Source organism: Callithrix jacchus, chromosome 3 (genome assembly GCF_049354715.1).
Source record: "Callithrix jacchus isolate 240 chromosome 3, calJac240_pri, whole genome shotgun sequence".
In the NCBI taxonomy this organism is placed as follows: domain Eukaryota; kingdom Metazoa; phylum Chordata; class Mammalia; order Primates; family Cebidae; genus Callithrix; species Callithrix jacchus.
The window spans coordinates 145,431,199-145,453,921 of record NC_133504.1 but is presented as its reverse complement, the minus strand read 5'-3'; the positions used below and the strand labels follow the sequence as shown (position 1 = coordinate 145,453,921).

Here is a 22,723-nt window from a genome sequence, read left to right as displayed (position 1 = left end):
TGGACACTTGCGTCCTCCCAAGCCTAAACCAGGAAGAAGTCGAAACCCTGAATAGACCAATAACAAGATCTGAAGTTGAGGCAGCAGTTAAGAGCCTACCACACAAAAAAAGCCCAGGTCCAGATGGGTTCACAGCTGAATTCTACCAGAGACACAAAGAGGAGCTGGTACCATTCCTTCTGAAACTATTCCAGACAATCCAGAAAGAGGGGATTCTTCCCAAATCATTTTATGAGACCAACAGCATCCTGATACCAAAACTCGGCAGAGACTCAACAAGAAAAGAAAACTTCAGGCCAATATCCATGATGAACATAGACACAAAAATCTTCAATAAACTACTGGCAAGCAAATTGCAACAGCACATTTAAAAGCTTATCCACCATGATCAAGTAGGATTCATCCCGGGGATGCAAGGCTGGTTCAACATATGCAAATCTGTGAACGTAATTCACCACATAAACAGAACCAAAGACAAAAACCACATGATCTCAATTGATGCAGAGAAGGCCTTTGACAAAATTCAACAGCCCTTTATGCTAAAAACCCTCAATGGGTTTTGATGGAACATATCTCAAAATAATAAACGCTATTTATAACAAACCAACAGCATATATCATACTGAATGGGCTGAAACTGGAAGCATTCTCTTTGAACTCTGGCACTAGACTAGGATGCCCTCTCTCACCGCTACTATTCAATATAGTACTGGAAGTTCTAGCCAGAGCAATCAGGCAAGAAAAAGAAATAAAGGGTAGTCAGATAGGAAAGGAGGAAGCCAAATTGTCTCTGTTTGCAGATGACGATTGTACATCTAGAAGATCCCATCGTCTCAGTCCTAAATCTCCTGCAACTGATAAGCAACTTCAGCAAAGCCTCAGGATACAAAATCAATGTGCAAAAATCACAAGCCTTCCTATACACCAATAGCAGACTTAAAAGAGAGCCAAGTCAAGAATGAACTGCCATTCACAACTGCTGCAAAGACAATAAAATACCTAGGAATACAACTAACAAGGAACATAAAGGACCTCTTTGAGGAGAACTACAAGCCACTGCTTAACGAAATAAGAGAGGACACAAACATGGAGAAACATTCTATGTTCATGGTTAGGCAGAATCAATATCTTGAAAATCGCCATACTGCCCAAAGTAACTTTTAGATTCAACGCTATCCCCATCAAGCTACCTATGACCTTCTTCACAGAACTGGAAAAAATCGCCTTAAGCTTTATATGAAACCGAAAGAGAGCCCGCATAGCCAAGTCAATTCTAAGCAAAAAGAGCACAGCGGGAGGCATCACACTACCAGACTTCAAACTGTACTACAAGGCTACAGTAATCAAAACAGCATGGTACTGGTACCATAACAGAGATATTGACCAATGGAACAGAACAGAGGCCTCGGAGGCAACACAACATATCTACAACCATCTGGTCTTTGACAGACCTGACAAAAACAAGCAATGGGGAAAGGATTCCCTGTTTAATAAACGGTGTTGGGAAAACTGGCTAGCTATGTGCAGAAAGCAGAAACTGGACCCCTTCCTGACACCTTACACTAAAATTAACTCCAGATGGATTAAAGACTTAAACATAAGACCTGGCACCATAAAAACCCTAGAAGAAAATCTAGGCAAAACCATTCAGGACATAGGAGTAGGCAAGGACTTCATGACCAAAACAGCAAAAGCACTGGCAACAAAAGCCAAAATAGACAAATGGGACCTGATCAAACTCCACAGCTTCTGCATGGCAAAAGAAACAGTCATTAGAGTGAATTGGCAACCAAGAGAATGGGAAAACATTTTTGCAGTTTACCCATCTGATAAAGGGCTGATATCCAGAATCTACAAGGAACTAAAACAGATGTACAAGAAAAAAACAAGCCCATTCAAAAGTGGGCAAAGGATATGAACAGACACTTTACCAAAGAAGACATACATGAGGCCAACAAACATATGAAAAAATGCTCACCATCACTGGTCATTAGAGAAATGCAAATCAAAACTACATTGAGATACCATCTCACACCAGTTAGAATGGCAATCATTTAAAAATCTGCAGACAGGGCTGGGTGCGGTGGCTCACACCTGTAATCCCAGCTATTCAGGAGGCTGAGGCAGGAGAATTGTCTGAACCCAGGAGGCGGAGGTTACGGTGAGCCGAGATTGCGCCATTGCACTCCAGCCTGGGTAACAAGAGAGAAACTCCATCTCAAAAAAAAAAAAAATCTGGAGACAACAGATGCTGGAGAGGATGTCAAGAAATAGGAACACTTTTACACTGCTGATGGGAGTGTAAATTAGTTCAACCATTGTGGAAGACAGTGTGGTGATTCCTCAAGGACCCAGAAATAGAAATTCCATTTGACCCAGCAATCCCGTTACTGCGTATATATCCGAAGGATTATAAATCATTCTATTATAAGGACATATGCACACGAATGTTCACTGTAGCACTGTTTACAATAGCAAAGACCTGGAACCAACTTAAATGCCCATCGATGATAGAATGGACAGGGAAAATGTGGCACATATACACCATGGAATATTATGCAGCCATCAAAAACGATGAGTTCATGTCTTTAGTAGGGACATGGATGAACCTGGAGACCATCATTCTCAGCAAACTGACAGAAGAAAAGGAAATACCGCATGTTCTCACTCATAGGAGGGTGTTGAACAATGAGAACACATGGACACAGGGAGGGGAGCACTAGATACTGGGGTCTGTTAGGGGGATTAGGGGAGAGACAGCAGGGGGTGGGGAGCTGGGGAGAGATAGCATGGGGAGAAATGTCAGATATGGGTGAAGGGGAGGGAGGCAGCAAATCACACTGCCACGTGTGTACCTATGCAACTATCTTGCATGTTCTTCACATGTACCCCAAAACCTCAAATGTAATAATAAAAAAAAAAGAAGAGTGATATAGAAAGTTGGTATAACCACGACTGATTGAATTATGTTTTCTCCCTTTTCATCACTCTAAGTATGGACAAATTGCTTTTATCTGCTAATGGAAGGAAGGAGCATTCTGTACTCTCTATTAAGGGAGCAAGTGGAATGGGAGAAAAAAGTCGTTTATAAAGGTAGGATCAGCAGGTCTTGGTGACAGATTATCAATAAAGGGTAGAAAATAAAAAAGATGGAGAAATCCTAAATTACAAGTTTGTAGTCTTTATATAGCATTACAACTCTTATACTTATAAAAAGTATAAGAGTTGTAATGCTATTAACAAAATAGGAAAGAAATAAGGAATTTGGGGGTAGGGGGCGGTTGTGATGTTGTTATATTCATTTAGTTGGTAGTAGTTTCTGTATTTTTAAAGATGTTAACAATACCTTGCATCTTTTTAAAAACAGCTTTATCAAGATATTTTATATAGCATACAGTTTACTCATAGCTTATAATCAACATATAAAAGTTATTGTATGTTAGTGAATATAGTATGTTTACATTGACCCAACTGTTACCGTAACTATCACTACCATATAATTTCAGAACATCTATATCACTCTAAAAAGAAACCTCATTCCCATTCCTACCTTTAGCCCTAGGCAACCATGAATCTCCTTTCTGCTCTATATACTTTTGTTGACATTTTGTGTAAATGCGTTCTTATGTGTCAATATGTGTTCTTTTGTATTTGGCTTCACTCACTGAACATAATATTTTTGAGGCCATCCATGTTTGTGCTTTTTTTTTCTTTTTTAAGACAGTCTTGATCTGTTGCCCAGCCTGGACTGCAGTGGTATGATTGTGATCTCTGCTCACTACAACCTCTGTCGCCTGGGTTCAAACAATTCTCTTGCCTCAGCTTCCTGAATAGGTGGGATTATAGATGTGCTCCCTCACAGTTGGCTAATTTTTGTGCTTTGCACTTTTTTGTTTTTTTGAGACAGAGTTTTGCTCTTGTTGCCCAGGCTGGAGTGCAGTAGCGTGATCTTGGCTCACTGCAACCTCCACCTCCCAGGTTCCAGCGATTCTTCTGCCTCAGCCTCCGGAGTAGCTGGGATTACAGGCACCTGCCACCACGGTCAGCTAATTTTTTGTATTTTTAGTAGAGATGGGGTTTTGCCATGTTGTCCAGGCTAGTCTCGAACTCCTGACCTCAGGTGATCTGCCCACCTCGGCCACCCAAAGGAGCCGCTTCACCCAGCCTTGTTTTGCACTTTTTAAAAAGGAGTTTTATAGCTAGCAGTAGGGGAACTCTGTACTTAGTATGTATGAGCCGTGGGTAAATTATACAAATCCCGTCAGTGTAGGAAAAAGGTACATATGGAAAGAGTAGTGATAATACCATAAAATTTTTTTTTTTTGGCCAGCCATGGTGGCTCACGCCTGTAATCCAAGCACTTTGGATCCAAGGTGGGCGGATCACCTGAGGTCGGGAGTTCAAGACCAGCCTGACCAACATGGTGAAACCCCATCTTTAAAAAAAAGAAAAATTTGTTTTTTATTGTTTATTCATCTATAGAGATTTACCTTGCTAAACATTTGCTGACATAGGATATCAGTATATAATATTTACCATAATCTTTAAAGTGAGTTGCTGAGGTAGAGATTTGTTAAGGAAACTTTGCAGTATTTAAGTTGGAAAGAGAATGAACCCAATTAGTTTCATTTTGAGTTTTTAGTTATTCTATAAATTGAGATTTTTATTTTACTATTTTTTTAAATGAATGTGGATTGTAAAGAAATGGTCATCTACCCCATTAGCCTTGATGATCTTGATCAAAACTAAAATAATGCATGTGAGTGACAGACCTAAGGTATAGATAGGTGGAAAGAGACAAATGATGGAAAAGGTGCTGTTGCCACTAAAAATAGTTTGTCTGTTCTAGTTCTGTAGATATGCATTTATTTAAATATTAACAGTGAAACAACACTTCATATTGTTGCATTAACTTGATTAATGTAAATGTGAAATTTTTAACTCCTTATCAAAACCTTTCAGTATCTAGACATACAGTATCAAAGCCCAAGTTTGTCTGCTTCATAAATTCCACTTAGTGTCTTAATTTGAAAATCACCCTGGTTAGAAATCAATAACTATTTGCATTTTTCACATGGAGTCACGCTTGAAATAAATTAATAGCACCTGACATAATCTGGACTGATCTGAGAAAAAACACAAAGTAGAAAATATATGTACATGCCTCCATATTTTCTGTTCACCTTTTCCCTTCCCTATTAGCTTATAAAATACTGTCTCTTGATTCTTTTCTGAAACTGAAGCAATTTAGTAATTGATTCACATTTAGTTATTTAGGGTTTAAAGTTTTGCTTTTCTCCAACACTGTCATTTGAAAAGAAGACTACAAATTGGATACTGCTTAACTAAAAGGAATGAATCCCTAATGGTAGATGTTTGTATATGTGGTGGGAAGGAAAACAGGTGGAGAGCAAGGAATTTAGCTCCTCCTTCTGCTTCCTAGCTAGAGTTAATAATACAACTATATTGGGGAGTTAGTCAAGTACTGTTGAAAACAGAATAAACAGAAAGACAGGTGTTTTCTCTTAGTCTTAGTAAAAGACATACTTTAGGAATGCCTCATTTGGGTTCACTTAATATTTGAAATTTGGATTTATGTTGATTGATTTACTATAATTTTCTGTGCAGTAATTAATGTGGGTGATTTAAAATTTACTTCATCACTTTTACTCCCTTCTCCCCAATTTAAATCTATCCAAAAGGATCTCTGTTTTATAACTGTGTGCTTAATAAGGAATTTTTTTTTTTGTTTTTTGTTGTCTTTTTCTAGGCTGTATTCATCACCAAAGAAAAAACTTACACCAATGCAGAAATCGGTTAGTCCATTAGTTTGGTGCAGGCAAGTTTTGGATTACCCAAGTCCTGATGTTGAGTGTGCTAAAAAGTCTCTTATCCACAAACTTGATCAAACTATGTCAGGTATGTCTATAATTTTACTTGCAAATTTATCTCTTTACTTTCTTTAGTCAAAAGCAATAAATGTCAAGCAATGTGTTGTTAGGAAGCAATTCTTTGCTTGGAGCGTTTTTCAAACTCATTGTTCATACCATCATGACAGTTTTTCCCCTGTGCACATAACCCTGTTCTATCATTTACTTAATAGCTTTTCTTAAAAATAGTGTTTTTATTTAGCCTCATCCCAAAGAATGATATCCATGAAATAATGAATTTTACATGATAAACTTTTTTCTAAGACAAGTTAAATAACTATTAAAATGTAAAATGTCTAGTATATAAAGTCATCTCACATTCCACTCTTTGGAGAAACTGATGTGGTAGAAAGATAAAAGTGGAGAACAACAGAGACCTTGTTCTCATTCTAGCCCTTAATTGCTCTGTCACTACATTATATAACTTTATTTAACTACCGTGAGCTCAGTTATCTCATAAGAATAATGAGTCTTGAAAGGTAATTTTAAGAGTTGTGATATGAAAGACCCTAGCATGTTTTCCGGCTAACAGTAAGTGCTGAGTGAATGTATTTATTTCCCTCGTTATGTTTTTCTATTTGGCATTTTAGGTTTAAATTGTTTTTATGCTCTTTTGTTTAATAGCAGTCACAAAGCTGACAAAATGTGTCTGTGGCTATTTATGACATTTAATGTAGCATGCCAGTGTGGGCAGAAATGTAGGAAAAATATTGTTGATTTCTTCTTGCATTTCTCTCAATCTGTTTTATGACTTACTGTTTTATGAAATGCTCAGATAGTAAAGGATTGATGCATGATTAGTTTTTTTTTTTTTTTTGCTTTATATTTACTTGGCAGCTATATACTTAAAATTACTTATTTTGGCTTTATTATAGAAAACAATATGTGCTTTGTGGTTAGAGTTTAAGCTGAAAATGAACAGAGGAAGCAGAGGGGAGACTAGCTGAACAGTTAATGGCATACAGTAAGGTGAAGTTATTTGGCTGTAAGGGGTAGTGGTTATTATATGCAAATAACTTATGGGGTGTTATTACACAGCTTCTGAATCTGGGTCAGTTTTGACACTAAAGTATTACTTTTCCTCAGTGAAAAGAAGCCCTTTTGTTTGTTTTGTTTTTGTTTTTGAGATGGAGTCTTGCTCTGTCACCCAGGCTGGAGTGCAGAGGTTGGCTCACTGCAACTTCTGCCTCCCAGGTTCAAGCAATTCTGCTATCTTAGCCTTCTTAGTAGCTGGGACTGCGGGCATCCACCACCATACCCGGGTAATTTTTGTATTTCTAGTAGTGACAGGGTTTCACCATGTTGGCCAGACTGGTCTCAAACTCCTGACCTCAGGTGATCTGCTTGCCTCAGCCTCCCAAAGTGCTGGGATTACCAGTGTGAGCCACCGTACCTGACCAAAGAAGCCTTTTTGAAAAAGCAATAGCCTTTATGTGATTTTAAAAAATATTTAGTATGACTAACAGCTTGTTTGTTTGAATTATACCCTGAAGTTTGATTTAAGTTATATTTATAAGAGATTATTAGAAATATGTAGACAAGTTATTTTAAATTTTAAAATAACTACAAATTTTCTGACCAATTTCTGACATTAATACTTAATGCTCCAGAACATTAAGTATAGAAACTGTCTGACCATATATTGAGAAATATTCCTACAGAAGGCGCATAATTGAAAGAAAAAAGAAGAATATTCCTAGAGGGCTGGGTGCGGTGGCTCACACCTGTAATCCCAGCACTTTGGGTGAGCCCAGGAGTTCAGGACCAGCCTGGGCAACACAGTGAGACCTTGCCTCTACAAAATATATTTTAAAAAATAGCCAGGCATGGTGGTGTGTGCCTGTGGTCCCAGCTATTCAGGAGACTGAGGCAGGAGGATCCCTTGAGCCCAAGAAATTCAGGTTGCGGTGAGGCGTGTTTGCACCACTACACTCTAGCTTGGGTGACAGAGCAAGATTCTGTTGCCAAAAAAAAAAGTGTCCCTAGAAAGTGTTTTTCAGTACTCCACCTTAAAAATAATATCATTTATAATTTAATTAGGAATTTTGATCATCCAACAATATATGTCAAGAATCTGCTATAATAGGCATGTTCTCAACTCTGAAGATATGGCAATGAATATAATAGACCAAAAAATCACCTACTTTTCGGAGCTTATATTCTTATCAGAGGAGTCAGACAGTAAGCAAATAAATAAAACTCTGGCAAACTTTTTCTGCAAAGAGCCAGATAACAATTTTAGTCTTTGTTGCCTGTCTAAGATCTCTGTTGCAGTTACTCAACTTTGCACTTGTAACATGCAAGCAGCCATTGACAATACATAAATGAGCGGGCATGGCTGTGTTCCAGTAAAACTACTTACAGAAACAGGTGGTGGACTAGATTTGGCCTGAAGGCTGTGTGTGTGTGTGTGTATATATATATATATATATATATATATATATTTTTTTTTTTTTTTTTTTTAACCAACCCCTGGTTTAAAACGTCCTAAGGAGTACAGATTATTAGCAATTGGGACTAGCAGCTTGGACTTGAGGGATAAAAGCAGAGCTGCTGCACCTCAAAAATAGCAATTTTGAACAAGTGGCTTTTTGCTTTATTGTAAGGAGGGTATTAGTAGGAGTGTGTAAGAAAGGCAGTTACTCTTGAACTATAACTAGGTGTAATTAAGTACTGCATCTGTTTAAGATTGTTTAAATTTTATAGCTGTATTCATAGAACAATAGCTACAACTATAAATACAGTGTATATTAGAAATACAAATATGTTTAAAATTTTTTAAGGAAAAAAAATTTGGCTTTTACAAGTTTGAACTTCGTAGTTGTAAATCCCCCTTTTCCCAAGGAGATTGTTTTTTAAAAAATACACCATTTTGGAACTGAAGTACTGCATTGCAGCAGAACGTTTTCTACTCCTTCACACTCAGCTTCTCTGCAGTGCACTACCATTCATTCATAAAATTTTCTTTATTTCTTATGATACTGTATTGTCTTTTTAACCCTCATTTACTCTCACTGCTCTTTTCTTTTCAGCCTTCTTTGAAGGTTCTTTCTTTTCTGCCCATTTTTAAAATGGTCATAAAATTATATAATACAAAATTACCTATTTTCACCCTTTAAAAATATGCAGTTCTGTCACATTAAGTACATTCATGTTACTGTGCGGCTGTCACTACCATATCCAGATGAACAGAACTTTTAATCATCCTATACTAAACTAAACTTTTTCATCATCCCATACTGAAATTCTATACTCATGTTAACCAGTAACTTACCATTCCCTTTGCTTCCTCTCTGCCTGTCTTTTAAGTTTAGGTTGCCCCACGTCTGTCTTTTGCTTCATCTCTTTCCCTGTTTTGGTGTTTTCATCTGTTTATGTGGTGTCTAGTATCACCTCTATTGAATCACATTTATTCATGCATATATTCAAATAATTTTTAATGCAAATCTCTTTTAAGTATCAGGCTTTGGGAAAAGGGTGGAGGTGGGGTACATTATGAACAAAAATGGACACTGTCCTGGTACTCATGGAGTTTTTATCTCATAGGGGAAACAATACAAATAATCTTTGTAACTAGTGATGTATAAGAAAAGAATAAAGGTATAGTGCTTTGAGAAATAGGAATTTTCCCTTATGAAATGATGTTTGACCTGAAACCTAAAGACTGAGAACAGTTTAAGTGTGCTAAGAAAGAGATGGAATCGAGCATTCCAGGTTAAGAGAAAGCCATGTGCAAAGGCTTCATGTGGGACGAAGCATGACATCTATGAAGAAGTTGCTGGAGAAGAGTAAGGAAGGGAGAGATGTGAGATGAGGCCAGAAAAATACGCAGGAGCCAGACTCTGTAAAGCCTCATAGTCCATGTTAAATGTTGTGGACTTTATTCTTTTCTTTTTCTTTTTCTTTCTTTTTTTTTTTTTTTGAGACAGAGTCTTGCTCTGTTGCCCAGGCCTGGGGTATAGTGGCATGATCTTGGCTCACTGTAACCTCCACCTCCTGGGTTCAAGTGATTCTCCTGCCTCAGCCTCCTGAGTAGCTGGGATTACAGGTGCCTGTTAACATGCCAGGCTAATTTGTTTTTTGTATTTTTAGTAGAGATGGGGTTTCACCATGTTGCCCGGACTGGTTTCAAACTCCTGAGCTTACATAATCCACCCGCCCGGCCAATTGTGGACTTGAAGAGCACTAGGAAAATATCGAAGGGTTTTCTGCAAGGGTGTAGTATGTATGGACAGGAAGGATGACATCAATTTTATTTTGGAAAGGTTATTCTAGTAGTAGTAGTAGTAGTAAGGAAAGTAGGTTGGAGAAGGGCAAAAATGTACGATGCTTTTGAGGAGAGTTGATTATGATAGCTAGGCTCTGTGTGCTGAAAGGAAAGTGTAGTAGTAAAGATGAAAAGATATGACAATAAAAAGGACTGAGCCAAATATGAGGAAATGGTGGACAAGAATATCAGTAGTGATTTCTAAGTTGCCAGCTTCTGCGACAGGATAAATATTGGGATCATTCTGAAAGAGGGACCCTTGGAAGAGAATTAGAAGTTAGTGCAAAGATTATGAGTTGATCTGATATATGACTTAGATACATTTCCCATATCCAAGGGGAGAGACATTAAATGGGTGGTATATATAGGTCTGAAGCTCAGAGGATGACTTAGGACTCGAAATATAAATAATGAAGAGTATTTAGCATATAGATAATAATTGATGTTGTGAGTATGATTGAGATTCCTTAGGAGAAAGAATATGGCAAGAGAAGATAAAAAGGCTTAGAACTTGAAATGCCAGTGATTAACAACTAAGTAAAAGAGAATAAACTCTAGAGCATATGGAGGAGGAGGAAAAGGATAGAATTTAGCAACTGTATTTCTGCACAGGTTGATAGTTCTAAGTTCATACTGTATACCTCATACTAAGTATATATAATATTGTTTTGTCTTGTGTCTTGTCTCATGGTGAATATGTACAAAGCTATACATGGTCTAAATTACTACACTGTCTAAACAGAAAACATATGTTTCTCCTACCCAAAACCAATACTTTACCAGTAGGCAAGCCAGACATTTCAGTCAGCTGATTTCTTTAGCAATCCTTTCCAGTTTTTAGTATCCATCCTTTTTTCCCCCCTTTTTTTCTAGTCACCATATACTGCCTAGTTCATTCTAGCTTTTTCAACATCAAGATTTCCATCATTTTTTCTCCTTACACTGATCCAATCATATCACCCTTGCTCAAAATCACTGATAGTTTTATCGCTGCTACTAAATAGGTTTCAGACTTCTGAGTGTAGTGTTTCAGGCCTTCCATGACCTGGCTCTAACTGGTTTTATCTATTTTGTCCCTCCCCTGTTCTTTACCATGCTTATCTGAACATGCTTTGCATTTCCGAGATACTGCTTTCATTCATCTTATAAACACCCATGAAAGCACAGACCTTCCATACTTTTAGCATCCTATCAAGTTATTACTCATCCTCTCAAGACTGTTTCAGTGCCTCTCCTTCCAAAAATACTTACCCAGTTTCTCTCAGTTGTACTGAATTACTCCTGACGTTTCCTTTCCATTGCCCTTTGCACCTTTATGATAGTACTCATTTCATTTTGCCTTGCAATCATTGTTGTTTCTGCATGTGCTACTTGGCAGCAAGCCTCTTAAGAGAGGGAGTACCATATCATATTTCTGTATATATTCTGCAAAGTGTTGTTTTCAATACTTGTAAATATTGAACAAGCTGTAGATATTGGAATATGAAGGAAGAGGCTGGGCACAGTGGCTCACACCTGTAATCCTAGCACTTTGGGAAGCCAGGGCAGGCAGATCACCTGAGCTCAGGATTTCAAGACCAGCCTGGGAAACATGGCAAAACCTTGTCTCTACTAAAAATAAAAAAAGTTAGCCAGGCATAGTGGCACATGCCTGTAATTCCAGCCATTTGGGAGGCTGAGGCATGAGAATCGCTTGAGCTCAGGAGGCAGAAGTTGCAGCGAACTGAGATCATGCCACTGCACTCCATCCTGGGAGACAGCAAGACTTTGTCTCAAAAAAAAGATTGAAGGAACAAATAGTATTTTAAGTGTTAATTTTTAAAACCCATAATTGCATTTCATATCTTAGTCCTACTGTTGTACTATTTATTTTATTTTATATGCATAGCACAATTTTTTTCTTTTTTTTTTCATGGAAGTATTCATGTTGGCTTTTTTTTTTTTTAAAGGATTTCCCAGGTCTTGACCTTAAACTGGCTTAATAATAGTATTGCTTTAAAAAAAACTCCAAACTGGCTAGGCGTGGTGGCTCATGCCTGTAATCCAAGCACTTTGGAGGCCAAGGCGGGCAGATCACCTGAGGTCAGGAGTTTAAGACCAGCCTGACCAGCTTGATGAAACCCTGTCTTTGTTTAAAAAAAAAAAAACAGTAAACTTCCACACTTTGAAAAGGCTATTTAAACAACTTATTTCATAGCTTTTTAAAAAAGTAATAGGTTGGGTGCAGTGTCTCATCCCTATAATCCTAGCACTTTGGGAGGCCAAGATAGGAGGATCACTTGAGGCCAGGAGTTTGAGACCAGTCTGGGCAACATGGTGAGACCTCATCTCTACAAAAAATATATATATATATTTTCGAGACTAGTCTCACTCTGTCACCCACTACAGCCTCTGCCTCCCAGGTGCTAGTGATTCTCTTGCCTCAGCTTCCTGAGTAGCTGGGATTACAGGCATGTGCCACCATGCCTGGCTAATTTTTGTATTTTTTTTTAAGTAGAGATGGAGCCAGGCTGGTATCAAGCTCCTGATGTCAAGTGATCTGCCCACCTCAGCCTGCCAGAGTGCTGGAATTACAGGTGTGAGTCACCGTGCCTGGCCCAAAAACTATTTTTTTAAATAAAAAGTAATACATTTGTTACAGGAAAATGAGAAAACATAAGTATGCTTTTATATTCGATTTATTTTTAAAGGTCATTCAGGATTAATACAGCAAGTATCAAAGAATAAGCTTTCCAACATGGTAGAAGTGAATTAAGTGACCAATAATTTGCTTAGAAGTTACTCTTTGTGTATTATTTTTGTTGTTTGGTGTGACTACCATTTTATTTGCATACCCAATTTAAGTTAATGGAAGCAATTTGTTGGGATTATTATATTTTTCCCTCACTACCATAAGAATATTTCTTCATTTAAATTCAGATAGATAATGATTTGATTTTTCTAATAGGAAAACTTTAGAAATGAAATGTTAACTTTTTCTCAGTTATTAAATTTTATTTCCTCCTTCTCATTAATGCAGCTCTCAAGAGGCAGAATTTATATAATAATCCTTTCAACTCTGTGAGTTACACAAGTCCTTACAGTCCAAATGCCAGTAGCCCATACAGCAGTGGCTTCAATTCTCCATCCTCAACCCCAGTGCGACCTCCTATAGTCAAACAGCTTATACTTCCTGGAAATTCAGGTAAGGAGGAAATGATATAGAGTTACTAAGGAATGTTTTTCAACTTACTGTACTGTACAGGAAAATAACATTCATCTGCAGTTCAAGTTCATTTTATTTATGAAACTTTTAACTGGTTAAAGAAAATATTATTGAGGAGGAACTTTACACCAGGTACTATATTAGGCACCAAGGGTATAAACGTAAGCCAGTGTGTTAAATACATAAATTTTCTTTAGCTTGTATCTGAAAGTTTGTAAGTCTGGCTTAATTAAATGGGGCTACAAATGTGATTCTTTTAATCAATAGATCCTTATTGAGCAGCCTTCTTGGGTTGTAAAAACTAGAGTTAAAACCTCTTTTTAGGAATTTTAATAAACGTGGATACTGCAGCTAAATAATAGTATAAGGTTAGATGTGAATGTACCAAAAAAGTAGGAGGGGCAGTAAATGATGTGGGAACACCAGATTGCTGTAAACCAGGGAAAGAATGTTCTGCTCTGGTTCTTTGTGTGAGACTGTTACTGTGTAGCTTACTCTTCAAGAACTGACCCATAAATTTACTCTTATTATCGCTGCAGCTGTTTTTATGACAATTATAACTTCCTTAAAACTTAAGGTTAACCATCTCAAATTTTGACCTGTGCACTCTGTAGTCTAATGATCCTGCTCTTTGCTTAGTATATAGGTTGTTATTTGCCACTTACTTCGCCTATGACGATATGTTAAAAAGTTTAACCTGCAATATTTGTTTAAGTAATTTGGTTTGGGCATTATTTGAACCTGACCTTGTAGAACTTTTCCTATCATGTGTACTCTGCTCTTCTTTCATTAGTAGTATAAAGATGAATTATTTTTTATTTTTCTTGATCTCCTTACATGCTTTTCATGTTGGAGCTGGCTGTTATGGTGAAGAATCCTGGAAAACAAGTGTTTCAAATAAAGCTGTATTAGAAATATTAGTGCCAGTGTTGGGATTTTATTATTTAGTAAAAGTCGATGAACTGATGAAAGTATTTCATTAAAAACAAGTTAGACTTTTTTTGGATGAGTGTATTCTTTATTTCTCTGGCCTGTTTTCTGTCTTCCTTTTGGTTTATAATGATAAAGTACTTTTAAAAATATATATATTTTTTTATTGCATTTTAGGTTCTGGGGTACATGTAAGGAACATGCAGGATTGTTGCATAGAATGATAAAGTACTTTTTATAAATCTAGTCTTTTTTTTTTCCATCCCATGTTTTGTGCATCACTACTAAACTTTAGAGAACTCCTTAGATCCTCATTAGTAATTTGGCAAAGGAATTTTGTAAACATGGCATAACATAGGAGAAACAAGCCTCATGGTCTTTGTTCCTAAATCTCTAAGGAATCTCATTTTCTTCAAATTATAGTTTTCTTGTTTAAAAAAAGTAGATGCTTTTATTCAGGGAAAAGATGATGGTGTTTGTTAATGACTGAATTTGGGAGAAGAAAACACTACATCACCAACTCATCTATTTATTGAACAGTTTGATTGGCTATCTTGTGCAAGTTGAAATCCTTAACATATAGTTACTGAACACCAGTTACTTCCCAGGCACTGTGTTGAAAGCTGAATTGTTAAATAAGAGCATAGATAAGTTACACTTAGATGAAAATATGTTTGGTATTTATGCCATAGCATGTAAAGTGGTATGTAGTAGTGTATATAATAGGTTCTCAATAAACCTCATTTTTCTTGAGGTCAATTTCTAATTTCAGGGGAATTTTTTAAGGAGAACAGGCAGAATAAGAATGAATTAAATCAAAGGATATAATACCAAGTTAATTGCATTAGGCGTTTATTCAATAATTGCTCTACCAAAGTTTGAATTTTTTTCTTTTTTTAAAGGTAACTTGAAAAGCTCGTCAGACAGAAATCCTCCACTCAGTCCTCAGTCCTCTATAGATAGTGAGTTAAGTGCTTCAGAATTAGATGAAGATTCAATTGGATCCAATTATAAGCTAAATGATGTAACTGATGTACAGATTCTAGCCCGGATGCAGGAAGAAAGTAAGTATTCTAATTAATTGTTGAGAGTTGATTTTTTTTTTTTTTTTACTATTGCTTAATTTTGTTGTGTATTAAAAATGTCTTAAAGTGTCGTGGGGATAGTAATGTAGTGAAAGTAGAAATGTTGCAGTAGGCATTGCAGAGGCTTAGTCAGCATATGTACATGTTTATTCATTAACTTGTTTTCAGAGTCCATTTTTACATAGAGCAGTTATGCTGTGTGAGGGGCAAAGAATAGTATTTATGCTGCTCTGCTTCTGTGACTGGTCTTCATTCTCTGCATGTTACTCTGCACTGGTACTCACTCTTGTAATTGTTATCTATTACCCTGTGTTCTTTAGTGTAAACCAGCCTTTCTCAATTTTTTCTTTTTAGTTGTTCCCCTAAGGAGCCTTTTAAAAAACTTTTTTTCCTTTTCACCCCCACTCCCTATAAAATCTTAATGCCACAAGATATACTCTATATATGTTTAAGTACTATGAGGGCCATATACAATTATGACATCTAAGAATTTTTTCGCACCCCAAGAACCAATTTTTGCCCTCTTGGGAATAAATATCTCCTCACTTGAGAATACATGGTATAAACTATAAAAAAGACCTTTAGGAGAAAATTGGAATTGTGACATTAAATTAAATGAAGCATGTGATGGTACGTTGCAGAGTGAACCATGAAAACTTTTTAGGCCACAGATACCTTTGAGACTCCTGTAAAAATTATGACTCCTGTTATCACCAAAATGTACACATGCACAGAATTTTTAATACTTTTTAGAGGGTTCATGGCTACTTGCCCTGGTCATCATCTGAAAGTAGTTATTCTTGTCTATGCATTTCATTAGGAGATACCATCTGCTTAACTATGAAGTAAGACATTTCTGTAAAGTAAACTCTTCAACCTTTACAATGAAAGAATCCTTGAAATACATATTTTAGAGTCTTGACAGTTGGCTGAGGGTAATGAAGCATTGCTATGATTTAGTTCAAAAACTTTCTGTTGTCTGTGTATATAATAGGTTCTCTTTAAATATAGTAAGCTTTATCAAGCTGTAGCATTTATTAAGAAACTAGAGTGTTTCTTACTCTGCTGATTTACTTCCCCTAGAAAAATAGAAGGACTTAGTGCTTGCTTTATTTAACCCTACAACCCAATAGCATAGTACTCTTTTCTTCTGTAATTTTAATTAACTCCTCACTGAGACCGTGGTATTGTCAGCTGGTTAGGGGCTGGTTATTGTTGTGGATGTGAAAAAATAAAGAATGCTGCCTAGCTCTATACCTTAGGATAATTCTCTTATTTCTTCGAACCCTGGCTTTTTAGATTCCAGTATTTTGTTACAAGCTCAGCCATCTCTTTGCTCTTGGTTTTGTATTGTGTTTTGGTAACAATAGAAATATTAGTCTTGCTTTAACAATTTTTCTAAGCCATTCACATGCATGAATATTTATTTTCCTGGTGAATAAAAATAATAATAAAAATATATGTGATACTTCTTTGAAAACTGCAGCTTCCCCTACCCACCCCTTAGAGATGATTTTCCTTTTTACAGCGTTGTTTTTTGTAAAACTTAGAAATGTAGAATTACAGAGTTAGGCAGTTGCCTGGTCAAGGTCATTCATTTTTAAGATGAAAAATGCAAGATCCTATAGTGATTGTGACTTCCTTAGGATCCACTTGTTAGGAGAGCCTACATTGGGAACTGGATTTTTCTTTTCTAATGGTGCTCTTTTCACTGGTCTGTTGTCTTTTGTTAGGTGACTTTAGTGCCATATTGGCTATAACTAGACACTAAGTAACTTGTTGGTTGCTATTTTGGTTCCCAAACTGAATGAAGGACTAAGTGGACTCTAGGAATTTATAGTTTTAAAGATACCCTAGGGTGATTCTCATCTACTAGTTTGATGAACCATGTTAGTAATAGCACTTTCTGTGTGCGAATGCAGGACTTGAGGATTTGAATACCACTTTATAACAGATTTTTTGACTAGAGTGCCAATAGTTAGCAGGACGTGCTGAGAGTATTACCTAAATTCTATACTTCTGCATTGCAGTTTGTTTCCTCATTGAATATGTTACATACGAACTTTTTTTCTCTGGTTCTAGAAGCATCTATACTCCTTGAAGTACTCCCAAGATTGCTTGGGTATTTTTGAAGGTATCAAGCTATATAGGATAATTCTTTCAAAATTCTTACTTGAAGACTTAGAATTTAAGCTTGAAAACAAGCTTAAAACAATAGAAATTGAAGTCTCTTGAGTAATGAAGCAATCAAGATTTCCTTTGTGCCCAAGTACTGAATCCCTAAATGTGGGTTAGGTGTTTGTTTGGTACTTTATCCTTTTCATGAGTAAGATTACTTCAATAATTAAGTATCCAAGGAGTTTTATTTACTCACATATGTATTCTTTTCCACTGGTTGGATGGTAATTGTTTCCCCTAAATATTCCTTTGATATTACTCTCAAATTTGGATTACTATCTTTAGGGGTAGACATTTTTTTAAATGTATGATTCTACCATGTGAGACAGATTTCAGATTTAAGAAGAAATCTGGAAATTGGGCAGTGGTTTATGGGATTTTGTTTAATTTTAAAATAACCTTCAGATGTGATTTATGCATCCTTGTATGGGAGGATGTCTAAAAGCAGAAAGAGAGTTTTGTTTTTGTTTTTGTTTTTTTTTTACACTTTACACCCTATTCGAATTGCTCAGTGATAATCTTTTACTTTAAAAATATTTAAATGTTTAAAAATATAATTTAAATAAATAACATTCATTGTTGCCAGGTCTCCGGCAAGAATATGCAGCCACCACGTCTCGGCGCAGTTCTGGTTCTTCTTGCAATTCTACAAGACGGGGTACTTTTAGTGATCAGGAACTTGATGCACAAAGTTTAGATGATGAAGATGACAATATGCATCATGCAGTATACCCTGCTGTTAACAGGTTTTCACCATCACCACGCAATTCACCTCGACCGTCACCTAAGCAGTCACCCAGAAATTCACCTCGTTCACGATCTCCTGCTCGAGGAATAGAATATAGTAGAGTGTCTCCACAGCCTATGATTAGCCGCTTACAGCAACCTCGCCTTTCACTTCAAGGCCATCCCACAGATTTACAGACAAGTAATGTAAAAAATGAAGGTAAATCAGCAGATTTTACTGTTAATTAGACAGTTTCTGCTAGTCTGTGCAACAACATAGCAAGAACCCATCTCCAGGAAAATATTAATTAGCTAGGCATGGTGATGTACATCCATAGTCCTAACAACTTAGGAGGCTGAGGCTGGAGAATTGGTTGAGCTCAGGAGTTTGAAGCTATAGTGAGCTATGATCACACCACTGCACTCCAATCTGGGCAACAGAGCGACACCCTGTTTTCATTTTGAAGTGTCCTTTATGTTTTGTTATGAAAGTAATACAATTTTTGCCAAGCTTTTGTATTTCAGATAAGTAAATCAAGAGTTTAGTCAAGTTTACTATTTTATTAATAGTAAATCATTACAAGAATAAAGGAGAAAGTGAATTTCATTTTACTTGCTATACGATTTGTGGTTATCTTTAAGGGTTCTCTTAATTTACCCACTTACGGATCCTAGGTTGAGTTTTTTTTGTTTTTTTTTTTAAAGACAAGTCCTACTTGTTTTCACATGTAAAATAAACAGAATATTTGGCCTGGCGTGGTGGCTCATATCAATAATCCCAGCACTTGTGGGAGGCCGAGGCGGGTGGATCACAAGGGCAAGAGATTGAGATTGTCCTAGCCAACATGTTGAAACCCTGTGTATACTAAGAATACAAAAATTAGTTGAGCTTGGTAGTGCACGCCTATAGTCCCAGCTACTCCGAAGGCTGATGGAGGAGAATTGCTTGAACCTGGGAGGCAGAGGTTGTAGTAAGCCAAGATTGTACCACTGCACTTCAGCCTGGCAACAGAGACTACATCTCAAAAAAAAAATCAAAATGTTAGATAAACAATATAATTTTTGAATGCTAATTAATATTTTAACTTTATCTAAAGAATGATTTGATTTTTAAAAAAATTTTTAATTAAAATTCTATTGCAGAAAAACTAAGGCGCAGTCTTCCAAACCTGTCCCGAACATCTAATACACAAGTTGACTCAGTGAAAAGCAGCAGAAGTGACTCAAATTTTCAAGTGCCAAATGGAGGAATACCTCGCATGCAACCTCAGGCTTCAGCCAGTAAGTATCCTTCTTATGCTTTCATGTATCAATTATTTAAAGAGAAATGAAATTTTTAGATACTTGTTTTGTGCTGAAAAATTTTTTAAACTATAGCTGTAGTAAAATTTAGTGTTTATTAGTTGCTGGATGATAAAGTTATATTACAGTTTTAAATTTTCTATGTAGGATACTTGATTCTGCCAGTACGTATATCTATAAAAAGCTTAGTTCTCTCCAGAATTTTAAAATAAGCAAAGTGTAACTATTAAAAAAGTAGCTTCTGCATATAGATATTAGAAGAGGAAATAATAACCAGTATAGTATCCAAAATCTGTGTTCCTTAGCAAGTACTTAAATTTTCTTTAATAACCTCCACTTTAAAAATACCTTAAAGTTTGATTACTACATAATTTTTAGAGTCATACTCAAAATAATTCATTGTTCAAACCTGCAGTGTATTAAATCTGTTATCGAAGTTGGATTGTTGAAGTTGTTCTTTTCTTTCCAGAACAGAAATATACCAGGAGAACTCTTGGATGCTCTCATTTTATTTCTACGTCTGTTGAGATAAACTTTCTAGTTTTGTTTTAATTTTCTGTGTCTGCTAAGGCTATTTTAATGAAAAATACAATATTGAATCAATATGTATATCAATCCATAACCTCATCCTACTTATAACATAGATTAAAATTTGAGATAAATTGCCAGAAACCATCACTTTTTAAGAATTGATCAGGACTTTTTTATTTAAATTATCTTTGAGAAAACAAATACTTAGAGTTTAAACTCTTAAACAGAGAAGGTCAATTTTAGAACTATAGTAGAAAAAACACATGTAGATCATAATTTTTAATAAGTTTTGGTCATTGGATGGAAACTAACCCCTGAATGTGACAGTGTTTTTATTCAGTTATGGTTTGTAATAAATACTTGAGTTGTTCTTTTGTGGCAAGTAGTACGTTAAGTGAATACAGGCACATCTGCTGTAGAACAAAATATACATTATTTAAAAACCTCACATTCTGCAGTATTACACAACAACAGTGATAGATGGTGGGGGATGGGGGCAATAGTGCTGGTGCATACCACTGAAAACCCAAGCAGCTTTCTTTGAAAGCATTAATAAAAACAGTAATGAGCACAGTTAAAGGCATGTTAAATCCTTAATAAATACCCTAGGAGATACAGAACTTCATTTTTAAGGAAAGATTTGAAGGTAATGTGATGGAAAGGAAAGGTTGACACTTGAATTAAGGAAACATTTGCAACATAGACAAAGGTTAGAGAGAATCATACAGTAAGAACGTCCAGGACAAAATAGCCAAACTGAGCCAAGAAGTAGTGATGTGAAGGTAAATGGGTATTGTGTATATAAATGTACAAGGTGATTTTAAAAGACTGGAACATTTTCAAAAAATTACTGCTTTTTGGCCGGGCGCGGTGGCGCACACCTGTAATCCCAGGATTTTGGGAGGCCAAGGCAGGCGGATCATGAGGTCAGGAGACCAAGACCATCCTGGCCAATATGGTAAAACCCCATCTCTACTACAAATACAAAAATTACCTGGCCATGGTGGTACCCACCTGTAGTCCCAGCTACTCGGGAGGCTAAGGCAGGAGAATTGCTTTAACCTGGGAGGCAGAGGTTGCAGTGAGTCGAGATTGTGCCACTATACTCCAGCCTGGTGACAGACTGAGACTCTGTCTCCAAAAAAAAAAAAAAAAAAAATCACTGCTTTTTAACTAGGATAGATTTGAGCATGTAGTCAAAACAGTTTTAAATAAATGAATACTGTTATTTTTATGATCTTATAAACACTCAGTATTCATCCCATGTGTTTCACAGCTCACATCAGTCCTGTATATGAGCTGTGAAACACAAAGGATGCATATTCACTCGACCCTTGTAGGGACACAAGGGATGCTTATTCACTCAGATCTTTGTAGGGACACAGTGGATGCATATTCTCTCAAATCCTTGTGGCATATTACTATCAGTGGTTGAAGTGATAGCTGTGTTATGTTCTTTCATTTTCTCAAGGCTTTGAAGAAGAATTGATAACAAACGAGTTTATTGACTGTTCACTTATAACTTGTTTATTAAGCAATTAAAAATTTGAAGGTATTTAATCCTTTTTTCATGTTTATCTTTTTTTTTCCTTTTTTTAAATTGAGACAGGGTCTCACTCTGTCACCAGGCTGGAGTGAAGTGGCACAATCATGGCTCACTGCAGCCTCACCTTCTTGAGCTCAAGTGATCCTGCTTTCTCAGCCTCCCAAGTAGCTGGGACCACAGGCGTGTGCCTGCCACCATGCCTAGCTAATTTAATTTCTTTGCATTCTTCCTTGGCCCTGTTGTGTTTAGTTGACTTCAGATACTTCATGTTAAGCTGCTGTTTCTTATGGCTCAAAAATCAACAGACTAACAGGAGTTTGAGACCAACCTGAGCAACACAAGACCCCCGTCTTTTAAAAAAACCTTTTTTAAAAAAATTAGCCGGGCATGGTGTCACATGTCTATAGTCCCAGCTACTTAAGAGGCCAAGGTGGAAGGATTGCTTGAGCCCAGGAGTTTGAAGCTGCTGTGAGCCACGATTATGCTGCTGCACTCCAGTCTGTTGAAAAAAAAAAAAAAATCAAGCTAGGAGAAAAACCGTATTTGAATCAGAATGACTTCTGTGATATATTGACAAATTTTCCTTATATATCAGTTGTGAATATATTACTTATATAACAGAAATTTATATTATACTGTATTTAGTTGCGTAATCTTATTTGATCCTTACTAAGTCTATGAAGGAGGTACAATTACCACGTTTTACAGATTAGAAATTGAATCTTTGAATGGCTAAATAACCTATCTCTGATCATACAGCTTATAAGCAGCAAGTTAGAATTTAAACACATGTTGATTCAGCTTGAGCACTGTATGTCACTAGGTGAGAGTCCAAATTTAGTGACATTTGCCACATCTCTGGTTTAGACCACAGTATAAAAATTATCTGGAAGTATAATTTCCATTTTTCCTAATACTTAAAATTCTGACATTTAAAGCATTGTGGAAAATTGTTACCTAGAGATTTGTATACCACATTTATTCAGCTAGATATATGCTAAAACCTGTTTTTGTAGCAAATTAC

At 36.4% G+C, this 22,723-nt stretch overlaps 1 protein-coding gene across 4 annotated transcripts in view; it reads left to right on the top strand.

Annotated features, from left to right (window-relative positions):
- SLAIN2 (SLAIN motif family member 2) overlaps positions 1-22,723 on the top strand; it is an 88,827-nt gene that overhangs the window by 32,613 nt on the left and 33,491 nt on the right. For all 4 annotated transcript variants that reach the window (XM_002745864.6, XM_008993377.5, XM_078367255.1 and 1 more), the window contains 5 exons: positions 5,770-5,918; positions 13,216-13,380; positions 15,234-15,395; positions 18,181-18,540; positions 19,464-19,601. In XM_002745864.6, the coding sequence (XP_002745910.2) occupies positions 5,770-5,918; positions 13,216-13,380; positions 15,234-15,395; positions 18,181-18,540; positions 19,464-19,601 (974 nt within the window). The remainder of the gene's footprint in view (positions 1-5,769; positions 5,919-13,215; positions 13,381-15,233; positions 15,396-18,180; positions 18,541-19,463; positions 19,602-22,723) is intronic.